Source organism: Ranitomeya imitator, chromosome 4 (genome assembly GCF_032444005.1).
Source record: "Ranitomeya imitator isolate aRanImi1 chromosome 4, aRanImi1.pri, whole genome shotgun sequence".
NCBI classification, from domain to species: domain Eukaryota; kingdom Metazoa; phylum Chordata; class Amphibia; order Anura; family Dendrobatidae; genus Ranitomeya; species Ranitomeya imitator.
Genome location: NC_091285.1, coordinates 18,044,384 through 18,063,092, shown reverse-complemented (window position 1 = coordinate 18,063,092; position 18,709 = coordinate 18,044,384). Strand labels below are relative to the sequence as shown.

The following is an 18,709-nucleotide window of genomic DNA, read 5'->3' as shown; positions in this document are numbered from 1 at the left end:
GCTGATAACATCATACAGACCCCTGGGACCGCTGATAACATCATACAGACCCCTGGGACCGGTGATAACATCACAGAGACCCCTGGGACCGCTGATAACATCATACAGACCCCTGGGACCGGTGATAACATCACACAGACCCCTGGGACCGCTGATAACATCATACAGACCCCTGGGACCGGTGATAACATCATACAGACCCCTGGGATCAATGATAACATCACACAGACCCCTGGGACCGCTGATAACATCATACAGACCCCTGGGACCGCTGATAACATCACACAGACCCCTGGGACCGGTGATAACATCACACAGACCCCTGGGACCGGTGATAACATCACACAGACCCCTGGGACCGCTGATAACATCATACAGACCCCTGGGACCGGTGATAACATCACACAGACCCCTGGGATCAATGATAACATCACACAGACCCCTGGGACCGCTGATAACATCATACAGACCCCTGGGACCGGTGATAACATCATACAGACCCCTGGGACCGCTGATAACATCATACAGACCCCTGGGACCGGTGATAACATCACACAGACCCCTGGGACCGCTGATAACATCACACAGACCCCTGGGACCGCTGATAACATCACACAGACCCCTGGGACCGCTGATAACATCATACAGACCCCTGGGACCGCTGATAACATCACACAGACCCCTGGGACCGCTGATAACATCATACAGACCCCTGGGACCGGTGATAACATCATACAGACCCCTGGGACCGGTGATAACATCATACAGACCCCTGGGACCGGTGATAACATCACACAGACCCCTGGGACCGGTTATAACATCACACAGACCCCTGGGATCAATGATAACATCTCACAGACCCCTGGGACCGGTCATAACATCACACAGACCCCTGGAACCAGTGATAATATCATACAGACCCCTGGAACCAGTGATAATATCACACAGACCCCTGGGATCAATGATAACATCACACAGACCCCTGGGACCGGTTATAACATCACACAGACCCCTGGGACCGGTGATAACATCACACAGACCCCTGGAACCAGTGATAATATCATACAGACCCCTGAGATCGGTGATAACATCTCACAGACCCCTGGGACTGCTGATAACATCTCACAGACCCCTGGGACCACCGATAACATCACACAGACCCCTGGGACCGCTGATAACATCACACAGACCCCTGGGACCGCTGATAACATCATACAGACCCCTGGGACCGCTGATAACATCACACAGACCCCTGGGACCTCTGATAACATCACACAGACCCCTGGGACCTCTGATAACATCACACAGACCCCTGGGACTGCTGATAACATCACACAGACCCCTGGGACTGCTGATAACATCATACAGACCCCTGGGACCGCTGATAACATCACACAGACCCCTGGGACCGGTGATAACATCATACAGACCCCTGGGACCGATGATAACATCATACAGACCCCTGGGACCGCTGATAACATCATACAGACCCCTGGGACTGGTGATAACATCACACAGACCCTTGGGACCGGTGATAACATCACACAGACCCCTGGGACCGGTGATAACATCACACAGACCCCTGGGACCTCTGATAACATCACACAGACCCCTGGGACCTCTGATAACATCACACAGACCCCTGGGACTGCTGATAACATCACACAGACCCCTGGGACTGCTGATAACATCATACAGACCCCTGGGACCGCTGATAACATCACACAGACCCCTGGGACCGGTGATAACATCATACAGACCCCTGGGACCGATGATAACATCATACAGACCCCTGGGACCGCTGATAACATCATACAGACCCCTGGGACTGGTGATAACATCACACAGACCCTTGGGACCGGTGATAACATCACACAGACCCCTGGGACCGGTGATAACATCATACAGACCCCTGGGACCGCTGATAACATCATACAGACCCCTGGGACCGGTGATAACATCATACAGACCCCTGGGACCGATGATAACATCATACAGACCCCTGGGACCGCTGATAACATCACACAGACCCCTGGGACCGCTGATAACATCATACAGACCCCTGGGACCGGTGATAACATCATACAGACCCCTGGAACCAGTGATAATATCACACAGACCCCTGGGATCAATGATAACATCACACAGACCCCTGGGACCGGTTATAACATCACACAGACCCCTGGGACCGGTGATAACATCACACAGACCCCTGGAACCAGTGATAATATCATACAGACCCCTGAGATCGGTGATAACATCTCACAGACCCCTGGGACTGCTGATAACATCTCACAGACCCCTGGGACCACCGATAACATCACACAGACCCCTGGGACCGCTGATAACATCACACAGACCCCTGGGACCGCTGATAACATCATACAGACCCCTGGGACCGCTGATAACATCACACAGACCCCTGGGACCTCTGATAACATCACACAGACCCCTGGGACCTCTGATAACATCACACAGACCCCTGGGACTGCTGATAACATCACACAGACCCCTGGGACTGCTGATAACATCATACAGACCCCTGGGACCGCTGATAACATCACACAGACCCCTGGGACCGGTGATAACATCATACAGACCCCTGGGACCGATGATAACATCATACAGACCCCTGGGACCGCTGATAACATCATACAGACCCCTGGGACTGGTGATAACATCACACAGACCCTTGGGACCGGTGATAACATCACACAGACCCCTGGGACCGGTGATAACATCACACAGACCCCTGGGACCTCTGATAACATCACACAGACCCCTGGGACCTCTGATAACATCACACAGACCCCTGGGACTGCTGATAACATCACACAGACCCCTGGGACTGCTGATAACATCATACAGACCCCTGGGACCGCTGATAACATCACACAGACCCCTGGGACCGGTGATAACATCATACAGACCCCTGGGACCGATGATAACATCATACAGACCCCTGGGACCGCTGATAACATCATACAGACCCCTGGGACTGGTGATAACATCACACAGACCCTTGGGACCGGTGATAACATCACACAGACCCCTGGGACCGGTGATAACATCATACAGACCCCTGGGACCGCTGATAACATCATACAGACCCCTGGGACCGGTGATAACATCATACAGACCCCTGGGACCGATGATAACATCATACAGACCCCTGGGACCGCTGATAACATCATACAGACCCCTGGGACCGGTGATAACATCACACAGACCCCTGGGACCGCTGATAACATCACACAGACCCCGGGGATCGCTGATAACATCACTCAGTGCAGCGCGACACAGCAAATGATATGTTACGTTAAGTCACTTCCCTAAACCAGTAGTGTTCACATGCATTACGATTCCCCCTTCATGCCCCCCACCATAGTGCATCCTCCCCGATCCCCAGACAGTATGATGCCAGTGGTGTAATTTGAACCTCTTGGGTCCCAATGCAAAATCACCATCAGGTCCCCCAACTATCATGATGGTTTTTTCATAAGAGCCAAATAGACCTTTTGGGCCTATAAGCTCCAGGGCCCAGGTGAGATTGTCCCCTGCACCTGGTATAGTGACGCCACTGCTCAAAGACCCCCACTTAATATGATGCCCCTACAGCATGATGAATCAAACAGCAAGACACACAGACAGCTGTATTACTGAATAGTCTGTTATTAGATACGCTCATCTCTTATAGGGATTAGATCAAAGGAAATAGAAGTATTACATAACGGTTGGTAGAAATATTGGTTAAACAATTTCTTGTCAAACACGTCCTTCACCAGGATGGGTTATGTGCAGGAATCTTGGCTGATCTCCTGTATGTCAAGATAAATCAGCATAAAACTTAAGGAAACAACTTGTCCTTGATAATATTCAGTATAATGGCTCCCACACATTAAAATGGCCCCCACACCTATTATGATGGACCACATAGCCCCCCCATCAGTATGATGGACCCCACACCTAATATGATGGACCACACAGCCCTCCACACACAGTATGATGGACCCCACACCTAGTATGATGGACCACACAGCCCCCCACACACAGTATGATGGACCCCACACCTAGTATGATGGACCACACAGCCCCCCACACACAACATAATGGCCCCCCACACCTAGTATGGTGGACCACACAGTCCCCCACACACAATATAATGGCCCCCCACACCTAGTATGATGGACCACACAGCCCCCCACACAGTATGATGGACCCCACACCTAGTATGATGGATCACACAGCCCCCCACACAGTATGATGGACCCCACACCTAGTATGATGGACCACACAGCCCCCCACACAGTATGATGGACCCCAAACCTAGTATGATGTACCACACAGCCCCTCACACACAGTATGATGGACCCCACACCTAGTATGATGTACCACACAGCCCTCCACACACAGTATGATGGCCCCCCACACCTAGTATGATGGACCACACAGCCCCCCACACAGTATAATGGCTCCCACACCTAATATGATGGACCACACAGCCCCTCACACACAGTATGATGGACCCCACACCTAGTATGATGGACCACACAGCCCCCCATCAGTATGATGGACCCCCACCTAATATGATGGACCACACAGCCCTCCACACACAGTATGATGGACCCCACACCTAGTATGATGGACCACACAGCCCCCCACACAGTATAATGGCTCCCACACCTAATATGATGGACCACACAGCCCCTCACACACAGTATGATGGACCCCACACCTAGTATGATGGACCACACAGCCCCCCCATCAGTATGATGGACCCCACACCTAATATGATGGACCACACAGCCCTCCACACACAGTATGATGGACCCCACACCTAGTATGATGGACCACACAGCCCCCCCACACACAGTATGATGTACCCCACACCTAGTATGATGGACCACACAGCCCCCCACACACAGTATGATGGACCCCACACCTAGTATGATGGACCACACAGCCCCCCACACACAATATAATGGTCCCCCACACCTAGTATGATGGACCACACAGCCCCCCACACACAATATAATGGTCCCCCACACCTAGTATGATGGACCACACAGCCCCCCACACACAATATAATGGCCCCCCACACCTAGTATGGTGGACCACACAGTCCCCCACACACAATATAATGGCCCCCCACACCTAGTATGATGGACCACACAGCCCCCCACACAGTATGATGGACCCCACACCTAGTATGATGGACCACACAGCCCCCCACACATGATATGCCTCGCAGCTCTCACAAAACAGTATCATAACACCCTAACACCTCATAAAGTATGATACCCCACACAGTATGATAGCCTGCAAAGCTTCACAAATACACATTGATGACCCCCACAGCTCCACACACGCACACACACACACACACACACACACACACACACACACACACACACACACACACACACACACACACACACACACAGTGTGATGCCCCTACAGACCCCACTTACACACAATATGATGCCCCCACTTGCCTGTGGGTTCTGCTTCTCAGCAAATGAGCCGCTCTCTGATGCAGTCACAAAACCTGAGAATGTCACGTGGCCTGAAGGTCCGAGAGCTTTTCCTCAAGCAGAACGGTGGAGCAGGGATCTGATGGCTCCTGCCGCACATTATATAGATCTTTACCTGTGTCCTCAGTTTTATGACTACAGTTTATATGACAGTTTAAATTTCATATATTCGATGTTTGCAAAGATGTCAGCGCTTCCGGAGGCCGAAGTGTTCTCTGGTTTATACTAAAGATGAGCAAAGAAATTCTCATGGTCTCGTCATCCCTCCGCCCATACACCCATCCATCCATCCGTCCATCCACCCACCCACACACCCATCCTTCCATCCATCCACCCACCCACCCATCCTTCCATCCATCCACCCACACACCCATCCTTCCATCCATCCACCCACCCATCCATCCTTCCATCCATCCACCCACACACACACCCATCCTTCCATCCATCCACCCACACACCCATCCTTCCATCCATCCACCCACACACCCATCTATCCATCCTTCCATCCATCCACCCACCCACACACCCATCCTTCCATCCATCCACCCACCCACACACCCATCCTTCCATCCACCCACCCACACACCCATCTATCCATCCATCCACCCACACACCCATCTATCCATCCTTCCATTCATCCACCCATCCTTCCATCCACCCACCCACACACCCATCCTTCCACCCACCCACACACCCATCCTTCCACCCACCCACACACCCATCCTTCCACCCACCCACACACCCATCCTTCCACCCACCCACACACCCATCCTTCCATCCATCCACCCACACACCCATCTATCCATCCATCCATTCATTCACCCACACACCCATCCTTCCATCCATCCACCCACCCACACACCCATCCTTCCATCCATCCACCCACCCACACACCCATCCTTCCATCCATCCACCCACACACCCATCTATCCATCCATCCACCCACACACCCATCTATCCATCCTTCCATTCATCCACCCACACACCCATCCTTCCATCCATCCACCCACCCACACACCCATCCTTCCATCCATCCACCCACCCACACACCCATCCTTCCACACACCCATCCTTCCACCCACCCACACACCCATCCTTCCATCCATCCACCCACCCACACACCCATCCTTCCATCCACCCACACACCCATCTATCCATCCTTCCATCCACCCACACACCCATCTATCCATCCTTCCATCCACCCACCTATCCTTCCATCCACCCACCCACACACCCATCTATCCATCCTTCCATCCACCCACCTATCCTTCCATCCAACAACCCACACACCCATCCATCCTTCCTTCCATCCATCCGTCCCTCTATTCATCCTTCCATCTACAGTATCCACCCACCCACCCACACACCCATCCATCCTTCCATCCACCCACCTATTCTTCCATCCAACAACCCACACACCCATCCATCCTTCCTTCCATCCATCCGTCCCTCTATTCATCCTTCCATCTACAGTATCCACCCACCCACCCACACACCCATCCATCCTTCCACCCAAATACACACCCATCCTTCCATCCATCCATCTGTCCTTCCATCCATCCTTCCATCCACCCACCCACACACCCATCCATCCTTCTATCCATCCATCCGTCCTTCCATCCATTCTTCCATCCATCCTTCCATCCATCCTTCCTTCCATCCCTTCCAACCATCCATCCTTCCTTCCATCTATCCATCCCTCCATTCATCCTTCCATCTATCCACATATACACCCATTCATCTTTCCATCCATCCTTCTATCCGTCCATCCATCCCTCCTTCCATCTGTCCTTCCATCCTTTCTTCCACCCACCCATCCATCCTTACATGCATCCATCCTTACATCCATCCACCCACCCACCCATCCGTCCTTCCTTCCATCTACCATCCATCCATCCATCTTTCGTGCTGTTTATAAATAATCAGAAATATCAGCCATTTCCGGATTCTGCCTCGTTCCTCTCCATTGACTTCTCAGAAGTTTTTTTTATTTTAATTTTCCGATTTTAACTACACATAACGAGCAATTATAACGGTGCAGAAATGAGAGTGATGCTGCTAAATGGAATCTAAAAGCATCAGCTCCATGCCGGGCTCATCTGTGTTAATAGGTTTGTGCCAAATTTTCTCATCACGCGTTCCTCTAATTCTTCACGACGGATATCTGCCATCTTAAAATGGTCTAATAATCAGTGAAAATACCGTTCTGTGCGCCCCGAGATGGTAATTAACAGCTGCGTGTGTAATAAGCTGACTGGCCCTCCGCCTGGAAGAAAACTAGATCTGTGAAAAATGTGAAAAATTCCAACAATTTATGATGTTTCTGCAACTCTGCTAACTGTTACTGAATGTAAACTTTACCAACAGAAATACAGATCTTTCTGCATTGTTTCTGGCTGGGAGGGAGCTTTCTGCATTGTGTCTGGCTGGGAGGGAGCTTTCTATATTGTGTCTGGCTGGGAGGGAGCTTTCTGCATTGTTTCTGGCTGGGAGGGAGCTTTCTGTATTGTGTCTGGCTGGGAGGGAGCTTTCTGCATTGTGTCTGGCTGGGAGGGAGCTTTCTGTATTGTGTCTGGCTGGGAGGGAGCTTTCTGCATTGTGTCTGGCTGGGAGGGAGCTTTCTATATTGTGTCTGGCTGGGAGGGAGCTTTCTGCATTGTTTCTGGCTGGGAGGGAGCTTTCTGTATTGTGTCTGGCTGGGAGGGAGCTTTCTGCATTGTGTCTGGCTGGGAGGGAGCTTTCTGCATTGTGTCTGGCTGGGAGGGAGCTTTCTATATTGTGTCTGGCTGGGAGGGAGCTTTCTGCATTGTTTCTGGCTGGGAGGGAGCTTTCTGTATTGTGTCTGGCTGGGAGGGAGCTTTCTGCATTGTGTCTGGCTGGGAGGGAGCTTTCTGCATTGTGTCTGGCTGGGAGGGAGCTTTCTGCATTGTGTCTGGCTGGGAGGGAGCTTTCTGCATTGTGTCTGGCTGGGAGGGAGCTTTCTGCATTGTGTCTGGCTGGGAGGGAGCTTTCTGTATTGTGTCTGGCTGGGAGGGAGCTTTCTGTATTGTGTCTGGCTGGGAGGGAGCTTTCTGTATTGTGTCTGGCTGGGAGGGAGCTTTCTGTATTGTGTCTGGCTGGGAGGGAGCTTTCTGCATTGTGTCTGGCTGGGAGGGAGCTTTCTGTATTGTGTCTGGCTGGGAGGGAGCTTTCTGTATTGTGTCTGGCTGGGAGGGAGCTTTCTGCATTGTGTCTGGCTGGGAGGGAGCTTTCTGCATTGTTTCTGGCTGGGAGGGAGCTTTCTGCATTGTGTCTGGCTGGGAGGGAGCTTTCTGTATTGTGTCTGGCTGGGAGGGAGCTTTCTGTATTGTGTCTGGCTGGGAGGGAGCTTTCTGTATTGTGTCTGGCTGGGAGGGAGCTTTCTGCATTGTGTCTGGCTGGGAGGGAGCTTTCTATATTGTGTCTGGCTGGGAGGGAGCTTTCTGTATTGTGTCTGGCTGGGAGGGAGCTTTCTGCATTGTGTCTGGTTGGGAGGGAGCTTTCTGCATTGTGTCTGGTTGGGAGGGAGCTTTCTGCATTGTGTCTGGCTGGGAGGGAGCTTTCTGCATTGTTTCTGGCTGGGAGGGAGCTTTCTGCATTGTGTCTGGCTGGGAGGGAGCTTTCTGCATTGTGTCTGGCTGGGAGGAAGCTTTCTGCATTGTGTCTGGCTGGGAGGGAGCTTTCTGTATTGTGTCTGGCTGGGAGGGAGCTTTCTGTATTGTGTCTGGCTGGGAGGGAGCTTTCTGCATTGTGTCTGGTTGGGAGGGAGCTTTCTGCATTGTGTCTGGTTGGGAGGGAGCTTTCTGCATTGTGTCTGGCTGGGAGGGAGCTTTCTGCATTGTGTCTGGCTGGGAGGGAGCTTTCTGCATTGTGTCTGGCTGGGAGGGAGCTTTCTGCATTGTGTCTGGCTGGGAGGAAGCTTTCTGCATTGTGTCTGGCTGGGAGGGAGCTTTCTGTATTGTGTCTGGCTGGGAGGGAGCTTTCTGTATTGTGTCTGGCTGGGAGGGAGCTTTCTGCATTGTGTCTGGTTGGGAGGGAGCTTTCTGCATTGTGTCTGGCTGGGAGGGAGCTTTCTGTATTGTGTCTGGCTGGGAGGGAGCTTTCTGTATTGTGTCTGGTTGGGAGGGAGCTTTCTGTATTGTTTCTGGCTGGGAGGGAGCTTTCTGTATTGTGTCTGGCTGGGAGGGAGCTTTCTATATTGTGTCTGGCTGGGAGGGAGCTTTCTGTATTGTTTCTGGCTGGGAGGGAGCTTTCTGTATTGCGTCTGGCTGGGAGGGAGCTTTCTGCATTGCGTCTGGCTGGGAGGGAGCTTTCTGCATTGTGTCTGGCTGGGAGGGAGGTTTCTGCATTGTGTCTGGCTGGGAGGGAGCTTTTTGTATTGTGTCTGGCTGGTAGGGAGCTTTCTGTATTGTTTCTGGCTGGGAGGGAGCTTTCTGTATTGTGTCTGGCTGGGAGGGAGCTTTCTGTATTGTTTCTGGCTGGGAGGGAGCTTTCTGTATTGTGTCTGGCTGGGAGGGAGCTTTCTGCATTGTGTCTGGCTGGGAGGGAGCTTTCTGTATTGTTTCTGGCTGGGAGGGAGCTTTCTGTATTGTGTCTGGCTGGGAGGGAGCTTTCTGCATTGTGTCTGGCTGGGAGGGAGCTTTTTGTATTGTGTCTGGCTGGGAGGGAGCTTTCTGTATTGTTTCTGGCTGGGAGGGAGCTTTCTGCATTGTGTCTGGCTGGGAGGGAGCTTTTTGTATTGTGTCTGGCTGGGAGGGAGCTTTCTATATTGTGTCTGGCTGGGAGGGAGGTTTCTGCATTGTGTCTGGTTGGGAGGGAGCTTTCTGCATTGTGTCTGGCTGGGAGGGAGCTTTCTGCATTGTGTCTGGCTGGGAGGGAGCTTTCTGTATTGTGTCTGGCTGGGAGGGAGCTTTCTGCATTGTGTCTGGCTGGGAGGGAGCTTTCTGCATTGTGTCTGGCTGGGAGGGAGCTTTCTGTATTGTGTCTGGCTGGGAGGGAGCTTTCTGCATTGTGTCTGGCTGGGAGGGAGCTTTCTGCATTGTGTCTGGCTGGGAGGGAGCTTTCTGTATTGTTTGTGGCTGGGAGGGAGCTTTCTGCATTGTTTCTGGCTGGGAGGGAGCTTTCTGTATTGTTTCTGGCTGGGAGGGAGCTTTCTGCATTGTTTCTGGCTGGGAGGGAGCTTTCTGCATTGTGTCTGGCTGGGAGGGAGCTTCTATATATTGTGTCTGGCTGGGAGGGAGCTTTCTGCATTGTGTCTGGCTGGGAGGGAGCTTCTATATATTGTGTCTGGCTGGGAGGGAGCTTTCTGCATTGTGTCTGGCTGGGAGGGAGCTTCTATATATTGTGTCTGGCTGGGAGGGAGCTTTCTGTATTGTGTCTGGCTGGGAGGGAGCTTTCTGCATTGTGTCTGGCTGGGAGGGAGCTTCTATATATTGTGTCTGGCTGGGAGGGAGCTTTCTGTATTGTTTCTGGCTGGGAGGGAGCTTCTATATATTGTGTCTGGCTGGGAGGGAGATTTCTGTGTTGTGTCTGGCTGGGAGGGAGCTTTCTGTATTGTGTCTGGCTGGGAGGGAGCTTTCTGTATTGTGTCTGGCTGGGAGGGAGCTTTCTGTATTGTTTCTGGCTGGGAGGGAGCTTCTATATATTGTGTCTGGCTGGGAGGGAGCTTTCTGTATTGTTTCTGGCTGGGAGGGAGCTTCTATATATTGTGTCTGGCTGGGAGGGAGATTTCTGTGTTGTGTCTGGCTGGGAGGGAGCTTTCTGTATTGTGTCTGGCTGGGAGGGAGCTTTCTGTATTGTGTCTGGCTGGGAGGGAGCTTTCTGTATTGTTTCTGGCTGGGAGGGAGCTTCTATATATTGTGTCTGGCTGGGTTGGAGCTTTCTGTATTGTTTCTGGCTGGGAGGGAGCTTCTATATATTGTGTCTGGCTGGGAGGGAGCTTTCTGTGTTGTGTCTGGCTGGGAGGGAGCTTTCTGTATTGTGTCTGGCTGGGAGGGAGCTTTCTGTATTGTTTCTGGCTGGGAGGGAGCTTTCTGTATTGTGTCTGGCTGGGAGGGAGCTTTCTGCATTGTGTCTGGCTGGGAGGGAGCTTTCTGTATTGTGTCTGGCTGGGAGGGAGCTTTCTGCATTGTGTCTGGCTGGGAGGGAGCTTTCTGCATTGTGTCTGGCTGGGAGGGAGCTTTCTGTATTGTTTCTGGCTGGGAGGGAGCTTTCTGCATTGTTTCTGGCTGGGAGGGAGCTTTCTGCATTGTTTCTGGCTGGGAGGGAGCTTTCTATATTGTATCTTCCTGGGAGGGAGCTTTCTGCATTGTGTCTGGCTGGGAGGGAGCTTTCTGCATTGTTTCTGGCTGGGAGGGAGCTTTCTGCATTGTTTCTGGCTGGGAGGGAGCTTTCTGTATTGTTTCTGGCTGGGAGGGAGCTTCTATATATTGTGTCTGGCTGGGAGGGAGCTTTCTGCATTGTTTCTGGCTGGGAGGGAGCTTTCTGTATTGTTTCTGGCTGGGAGGGAGCTTCTATATATTGTGTCTGGCTGGGAGGGAGCTTTCTGCATTGTGTCTGGCTGGGAGGGAGCTTTCTGCATTGTTTCTGGCTGGGAGGGAGCTTTCTGCATTGTTTCTGGCTGGGAGGGAGCTTTCTGTATTGTTTCTGGCTGGGAGGGAGCTTCTATATATTGTGTCTGGCTGGGAGGGAGCTTTCTGCATTGTTTCTGGCTGGGAGGGAGCTTTCTGTATTGTTTCTGGCTGGGAGGGAGCTTCTATATATTGTGTCTGGCTGGGAGGGAGCTTCTATATATTGTTTCTGGCTTGGAGGGAGCTTTCTGTATTGTTTCTGGCTGGGAGGGAGCTTTCTGCATTGTTTCTGGCTGGGAGGGAGCTTTCTGCATTGTTTCTGGCTGGGAGGGAGCTTTCTGTATTGTTTCTGGCTGGGAGGGAGCTTCTATATATTGTGTCTGGCTGGGAGGGAGCTTTCTGCATTGTGTCTGGCTGGGAGGGAGCTTTCTGTATTGTTTCTGGCTGGGAGGGAGCTTTCTGCATTGTTTCTGGCTGGGAGGGAGCTTTCTGCATTGTTTCTGGCTGGGAGGGAGCTTTCTGTATTGTTTCTGGCTGGGAGGGAGCTTCTATATATTGTGTCTGGCTGGGAGGGAGCTTTCTGCATTGTTTCTGGCTGGGAGGGAGCTTTCTGTATTGTTTCTGGCTGGGAGGGAGCTTCTATATATTGTGTCTGGCTGGGAGGGAGCTTTCTGCATTGTGTCTGGCTGGGAGGGAGCTTTCTGCATTGTTTCTGGCTGGGAGGGAGCTTTCTGCATTGTTTCTGGCTGGGAGGGAGCTTTCTGTATTGTTTCTGGCTGGGAGGGAGCTTCTATATATTGTGTCTGGCTGGGAGGGAGCTTTCTGCATTGTTTCTGGCTGGGAGGGAGCTTTCTGTATTGTTTCTGGCTGGGAGGGAGCTTCTATATATTGTGTCTGGCTGGGAGGGAGCTTCTATATATTGTTTCTGGCTTGGAGGGAGCTTTCTGTATTGTTTCTGGCTGGGAGGGAGCTTTCTGCATTGTTTCTGGCTGGGAGGGAGCTTTCTGCATTGTTTCTGGCTGGGAGGGAGCTTTCTGTATTGTTTCTGGCTGGGAGGGAGCTTCTATATATTGTGTCTGGCTGGGAGGGAGCTTTCTGCATTGTGTCTGGCTGGGAGGGAGCTTCTATATATTGTTTCTGGCTTGGAGGGAGCTTTCTGTATTGTGTCTGGCTGGGAGGAAGCTTTCTGCATTGTTTCTGGCTGGGAGGGAGCTTCTATATATTGTTTCTGGCTTGGAGGGAGCTTTCTGTATTGTTTCTGGCTGGGAGGGAGCTTTCTGCATTGTGTCTGGCTGGGAGGAAGCTTTCTGTATTGTTTCTGGCTGGGAGGGAGCTTCTATATATTGTTTCTGGCTTGGAGGGAGCTTTCTGTATTGTTTCTGGCTGAGAGGGAGCTTTCTGCATTGTTTCTGGCTGGGAGGGAGCTTTCTGCATTGTGTCTGGCTGGGAGGGAGCTTTCTGTATTGTTTCTGGCTGGGAGGGAGCTTTCTGCATTGTTTCTGGCTGGGAGGGAGCTTTCTGCATTGTTTCTGGCTGGGAGGGAGCTTTCTGCATTGTGTCTGGCTGGGAGGGAGCTTTCTGCATTGTGTCTGGCTGGGAGGGAGCTTTCTGTATTGTTTCTGGCTGGGAGGGAGCTTTCTGCATTGTTTCTGGCTGGGAGGGAGCTTTCTAAATTGTTTCTGGCTGGGAGGGAGCTTTCTGCATTGTGTCTGGCTGGGAGGGAGCTTTCTGCATTGTGTCTGGCTGGGAGGGAGCTTTCTGCATTGTGTCTGGCTGGGAGGGAGCTTTCTGTATTGTGTCTGGCTGGGAGGGAGCTTTCTGCATTGTTTCTGGCTGGGAAGGAGCTTTCTGCATTGTGTCTGACTGGGAGGGAGCTTTCTGCATTGTTTCTGGCTGGGAGGGAGCTTCTATATATTGTGTCTGGCTGGGAGGGAGCTTTCTGTATTGTGTCTGGCTGAGAGGGAGCTTTCTGCATTGTTTCTGGCTGGGAGGGAGCTTTCTGCATTGTTTCTGGCTGGGAGGGAGCTTTCTGCATTGTTTCTGGCTGGGAGGGAGCTTTCTGCATTGTTTCTGGCTGGGAGGGAGCTTTCTGCATTGTGTCTGGCTGGGAGGGAGCTTTCTGCATTGTGTCTGGCTGGGAGGGAGCTTTCTGTATTGTTTCTGGCTGGGAGGGAGCTTTCTGCATTGTTTCTGGCTGGGAGGGAGCTTTCTGCATTGTTTCTGGCTGGGAGGGAGCTTTCTGCATTGTGTCTGGCTGGGAGGGAGCTTTCTGCATTGTGTCTGGCTGGGAGGGAGCTTTCTGCATTGTGTCTGGCTGGGAGGGAGCTTCTATATATTGTGTCTGGCTGGGAGGGAGCTTTCTGCATTGTGTCTGGCTGGGAGGGAGCTTTCTGTATTGTGTCTGGCTGGGAGGGAGCTTTCTGCATTGTTTCTGGCTGGGAAGGAGCTTTCTGCATTGTGTCTGACTGGGAGGGAGCTTTCTGCATTGTTTCTGGCTGGGAGGGAGCTTCTATATATTGTGTCTGGCTGGGAGGGAGCTTTCTGTATTGTGTCTGGCTGGGAGGGAGCTTTCTGCATTGTTTCTGGCTGAGAGGGAGCTTTCTGTATTGTGTCTGGCTGGGAGGGAGCTTCTATATATTGTGTCTGGCTGGGAGGGAGCTTTCTGTATTGTGTCTGGCTGGGAGGGAGCTTTCTGCATTGTTTCTGGCTGGGAGGGAGCTTTCTGTATTGTTTCTGGCTGGGAGAGAGCTTTCTGTATTGTGTCTGGCTGGGAGGGAGCTTTCTGCATTGTTTCTGGCTGGGAGGGAGCTTTCTGCATTGTTTCTGGCAGGGAGGGAGCTTTCTGCATTGTGTCTGACTGGGAGGGAGCTTCTATATATTGTGTCTGGCTGGGAGGGAGCTTTCTGCATTGTTTCTGGCTGGGAGGGAGCTTTCTGCATTGTTTCTGGCTGGGAGGGAGCTTTCTGCATTGTTTCTGGCTGGGAGGGAGCTTTCTGCATTGTTTCTGGCAGGGAGGGAGCTTTCTGCATTGTGTCTGACTGGGAGGGAGCTTCTATATATTGTGTCTGGCTGGGAGGGAGCTTTCTGTATTGTGTCTGGCTGGGAGGGAGCTTTCTGCATTGTGTCTGACTGGGAGAGAGCTTTCTGTATTGTGTCTGGCTGGGAGAGAGCTTTCTGTATTGTGTCTGGCTGGGAGGGAGCTTTCTGTATTGTTTCTGGCTGGGAGGGAGCTTCTATATATTGTGTCTGGCTGGGAGGGAGCTTTTTGTATTGTTTCTGGCTGGGAGGGAGCTTTCTGTATTGTTTCTGGCTCGGAGGGAGCTTTCTGCATTGTGTCTGGCTGGGAGGGAGCTTTCTGTATTGTTTCTGGCTGGGGAGGGAGCTTTCTGCATTGTGTCTGGCTGGGAGGGAGCTTTCTGTATTGTTTCTGGCTGGGAGGGAGCTTTCTGTATTGTTTCTGGCTGGGAGGGAGCTTTCAGCATTGGAGATTCCCAGCAGATCAGTCCAGTGCAGAGTAATTGCAGATGGCGCTGGCGTCAGGCACAGAGGTGAAATTCACTGATATTTGACTCTCACCATTTTTCTTGATTAGCGCAGACAAATGTTTTTGTTTTTTTACTTTTTTAATATTTGCTCATTATCAATTATTGAATGAATCACTCCACTCCTCTAATGCCGCGGATACAATGTCTCTTCCCCTCCCGTCCTCTTCTCTGGGTGTAATTATTACCTCTGCTCCCCTTTAATTTCTAGGACTTATTAGTAGCCCCCACATTTTCCCTAACCATGCCCCATTTTCAGGCCGTGCCCCTTCCTCGCCCCTTTAATGCTCAGTTGGTCAGTGAGGCTTCGTCTGATGAAGGAGCTTCTCCCACGAGGAGCCCCTGCCTGGAATAGTTGGGATTTAGGGAGGTTTCGGAGGCGCCACTTTATTTGGGGAGAGAGCGCAGGAAAGTGTCTGATTCTGTGCGTGCAGGTGGGTGACCGAGTGACCATGGTCCGCTCCCCATAGCCCCCAAGATGGCTGACTACAGTCATACCCTCAGGTCTTCGGTGTGGCATCCAGGAGTAAATGTACATTACATTTTTGGGGGGTCCGTACTCCTACAGAAATGATGAAATATTACAGCAGAATGTTTCTGCCCCCAGGATGGATCATCCCCATGGAATATTCACGTTGGCGCTGCTGGCGTTCCTCTTGGTGGTAACGGTTCTCGGGACGGACACAGTCAAGAAAGACAAGCAAGGTAAGAGGGTCACTCCGTGTTTATGGAGTCTCAGGTGACTTATCGGGGGGCACTTTTGTAGAACCAGGGTATAGAATATTAGTGTGGGACCCCAGGGACAGGATATGCCAAGACTAGCTTATAGGTGGACCATGGGAACCCTAGAAAGAAGATGACCTCCCTCACCAGATGCTGAAAAATGTACAAAATCTTCTGTCATAGATGGTTCAGTGAGTGCTGGTGTCAAGCAGCTGCCTAAAGGGACCTCATTTTTATCGTTGCAATTGCTTTTTCTGCCTTTCTGATATGGTACTGTCCTATTGACCCTTAGGGAGTAAGTTCCCTTCTCATAGATGGTTTAGTGAGTGCTGGTGTCAAGCAGCTGCCTAAAGGGACCTCATTTTTATCGTTCCTTTGGGTCTTCCCATGCTCTATGTACACCACTGGTCTATTGACCCTTGGGGTCCAGCACAAGTTACCTCAACCCTAAATGAATGGAGGCTCTGGTGTCAAGCAGCTGCTTAAAAGGACCTTGCTTTTCCGCCTTTTTGTATAACACTGACCTATTGATCCTTGGGGATTACGGCACTAAGTCCTCCTCTCATAGATGGTTCAGCGAGTGCTGGTGTCAAGCAGCTGCCTAAAGGGGACCTCATTTTTATCGTTCCTTTGAGAATTTCTGTCCTCTATGCCACCACTGGCCTATTGACCCTTGGGGTCTAGCACAGGACACATCAACCCTAAATGAATGGAGGCTCTGGTGTCAGGCAGCTGCTTAAAGGGACCTCATTTTTATCGTTGCTATTCATCTATCCAGTTTTTTTTATGGCTCTGGTCTTTTGACCCTCGAGGAATAGCACAGGGTACCAGAACCTTTCACGAATACCAAGATCTCCTGACTGTGTGCTCGTGTCAAGTGGCTCCTGAAAGGGGCCTCATTTTTATTGTTGTTATGGGTCTTCCCATCATCTTTGTGCACCACTTGTCTTCTGAACCTTTAGCACAGGATACCCCCCAACAATCCGTGGAGGCACCAGAATCTTCTTCTATAGATGGTTCAGTGTGTTCTGGTGTCAGGTAGCTGCTTAAAGGGGCCTCATTTTTGTCGTTGTTTTGGGTTTTCCCATGGACTCTGTGTCCACTACTGATGAATAGCACAGGGTGATGGACCTTCCTAATGGTGTCGTCATTGACCACTAATGGTGACCGCTCCATCCTACAGAGAAGAAGGCCAAGAAGTCAGACTGTGGGGAGTGGCAGTGGAGCGTGTGCGTGGCCACGAGTGGGGACTGCGGGATCGGCACTCGGGAGGGCACCCGATCCGGGAAGGAATGCAAACAGACCATGAAGACTCAGAAGTGTAAGATCCCCTGCAACTGGAAGAAGCAGTTCGGAGGTAAGAAGGGGTTAACTCCGCGGCGTCTCCAGATGGCGTGGCACTATTGTCATGTGGCACCATCTGGCGGCATTGGGTCACTTCTCACTCTGTGTCCCCCCACAGCTGAGTGCAAGTACCAGTTTCAGGACTGGGGGGAGTGCGACACCCTAACTGGGGTGAAGACGCGGAACGGCAGCCTGAAGAGGGCCCTGCACAACGCCGAGTGCCAGAAAACCGTCACGCTCTCCAAGCCGTGCGGAAAGATCACCAAACCCAAACCTCAAGGTGAGAAGGCGGTGGTGTTAAAGGGGCGGTGCAGGACCACAGGGACAGGCGTCACAATATCCAGCGTCACATGATGATATGTGTGAGACTTCCCCTCCGGGTCCTCTTACCCATCGGTGGCGGCTTCGGGCTTTCCTGCCCCTTACTGGCACCGTTCTGGGGCTGCGATGGACGGAGCTTAAAGGGGCGTAGAAAACCATGGAATGATGGGGCCCCAGAGCGAAGAAAGCGTCATGGTGTCATCCCCTCGAATCAGTAATGGTGGAGGGTGAAGGGTCCACAGCCGACCCCTGCAGCTGTAATGTCATTGGTCAGACAGCAGATGGCGCCACTGAAAGGAGAGTTGTCGGAAAATGTCATGTCCGAGGGAGCAGAGGCCACTGGACAAAAAGTCTGTCTCCATCTGTCTGTCTGTCTGTAGTCCTTCATTCTCTTCTGTCCTTCATTCCTTCCATCCTGCCTTCCATTTTCCTTCCTTCCTTTCATTTTCCTTTCTTCCTTCCATTTTCCTTGTCGTTCCTTCCCTCCATCCTTCCATTTTCCTTCCTTCCCTCCTTCTTTCATTCCTGCCTTGCATCCATTTTCCTTTCCTCCTTCCTTCCCTCCTTCCTTCAATTTTCCTTCCTCTCTTTCTTCCTTTATCCCTTTCATCTTTCCTTCTTTCCATCTTTCTTTCTCTCTTCCCTTTTTTCCTTCTTC

The 18,709-nt window shown here is 51.7% G+C and overlaps 1 protein-coding gene across 1 annotated transcript in view; it reads left to right on the top strand.

Moving 5' to 3' along the window:
- PTN (pleiotrophin) overlaps nt 1–18,709 on the top strand; it is a 65,716-nt gene that overhangs the window by 30,218 nt on the left and 16,789 nt on the right. The window contains exons 2-4 of the mRNA XM_069763192.1: nt 16,271–16,368; nt 17,570–17,743; nt 17,849–18,010. Of these exons, the coding sequence (XP_069619293.1) occupies nt 16,272–16,368; nt 17,570–17,743; nt 17,849–18,010 (433 nt within the window). The 5' untranslated portion in view covers nt 16,271. The remainder of the gene's footprint in view (nt 1–16,270; nt 16,369–17,569; nt 17,744–17,848; nt 18,011–18,709) is intronic.